The sequence below is a fragment of the Hipposideros armiger genome, unplaced genomic scaffold, assembly GCF_001890085.2.
Source record: "Hipposideros armiger isolate ML-2016 unplaced genomic scaffold, ASM189008v1 scaffold_1066, whole genome shotgun sequence".
Taxonomy (NCBI): Eukaryota; Metazoa; Chordata; class Mammalia; order Chiroptera; family Hipposideridae; genus Hipposideros; species Hipposideros armiger.
Window position 1 is genome coordinate 270,085 of NW_017732416.1, and position 1,235 is coordinate 271,319.

Genomic DNA, 1,235 nt, shown 5'->3' on the forward strand with positions numbered 1-1,235 from the left:
GTATATTGTGGAAAGACAAAGCTGGACAATAAATAGATAGAGGCTGGACTGTGGAGGGTAATGAATGCCATACTAAGAAATTTGGATGTGATTCTATAAGCAGAAGGGTTTTAGGCAGGAGAGTGGAATACTCATAGTTATGCCTTAATTCTCAGCAAGGAAAGGGTGGTCTGAAAGAAGAGACTGTAGGCAGAAAACTCAGTGAGGAGGCTATGTCTATACTGTTGCCCGTATGTAACATGTCCTTACCTAGGCTGACAGCAGACAGATGGAAAGGGGGAGCTGGATGAGAGAAATAGCGAAGCGGTAAAGGCCACACATTTTGGCCAAGTCCACCAAGAGACACTATAGCAAAATAAGAAATATAAAGTTGTACTTGGTACATTTTTCACAGAGTGAAATTCTTTAGCAACATACCTGAAAAACAGATAATCGCATGATTTGTCCCACATACAGTCATCGTAGCTTACCACCCAGAAATCACACGCTATGCAACGCAGATGGTCACACACTCTGTTCAGAGAAAAAGAACTGTACATTAAAGATTATTGGTATGTTTAATTATAAAAATGTGATTTATTCATAGGATATTACACATTACATATGTACATATTACATATTACTGAGAAAACCACCGAAAAGTAAAGATTAATCTGACCATACATTTTTATACTAAAGGGCTGATTACATATCTGAACTTTTAGGTTAAATTTCTGCACAAACCCATTTTACTAAGATCTTACACATTGATATATACACGAGGTCGGACAGTCAAGTTTGCGAAATCATCCTAGAAAAAGTGTACATACCTCATTCCTGAATATCACTATGGTCACCTTCGAGGTACTCCCCTTGGGAAGCTATGCACCCACTCCAGCACCTAGTCTACCTTTCAAAGCAATTTTGGAGCTCTTTTTCTGGAATGGCCATCAAAGTTGTTGTTATATTACCCTTGATGTCCTGAATGTCATCAAAATATCTTCCTTTCAATATTTCCTTTATCTTCAGGTAAAGAAAGAAGTTACTGGGGGCCAGATCAGGTGAGTAGGGAGGTTGTTCCAATATAGTTATTTGTTTACTGGCTAAAAACTACCTCACAAACAGTGCCATGTGAGCTGGTGCATTGTTGTGATGCAAGAGCCATGAATTGTTGGCGAAAAGTTCAGGTTGTCTAACTTTTTCACGCAGCCTTTTCAGCACTTCCAAATAGTAAAGTTGGTTAACTGTTTGTCCAG

At 38.8% G+C, this 1,235-nt stretch overlaps 1 protein-coding gene across 3 annotated transcripts in view; it reads right to left on the reverse strand.

Moving 5' to 3' along the window:
- CFAP418 (cilia and flagella associated protein 418) overlaps window positions 1–1,235 on the reverse strand; it is a 25,910-nt gene that overhangs the window by 10,404 nt on the left and 14,271 nt on the right. For all 3 annotated transcript variants that reach the window (XM_019632011.1, XM_019632010.1, XM_019632012.1), the window contains exon 5: window positions 418–513. In XM_019632011.1, the coding sequence (XP_019487556.1) occupies window positions 418–513 (96 nt within the window). The remainder of the gene's footprint in view (window positions 1–417; window positions 514–1,235) is intronic.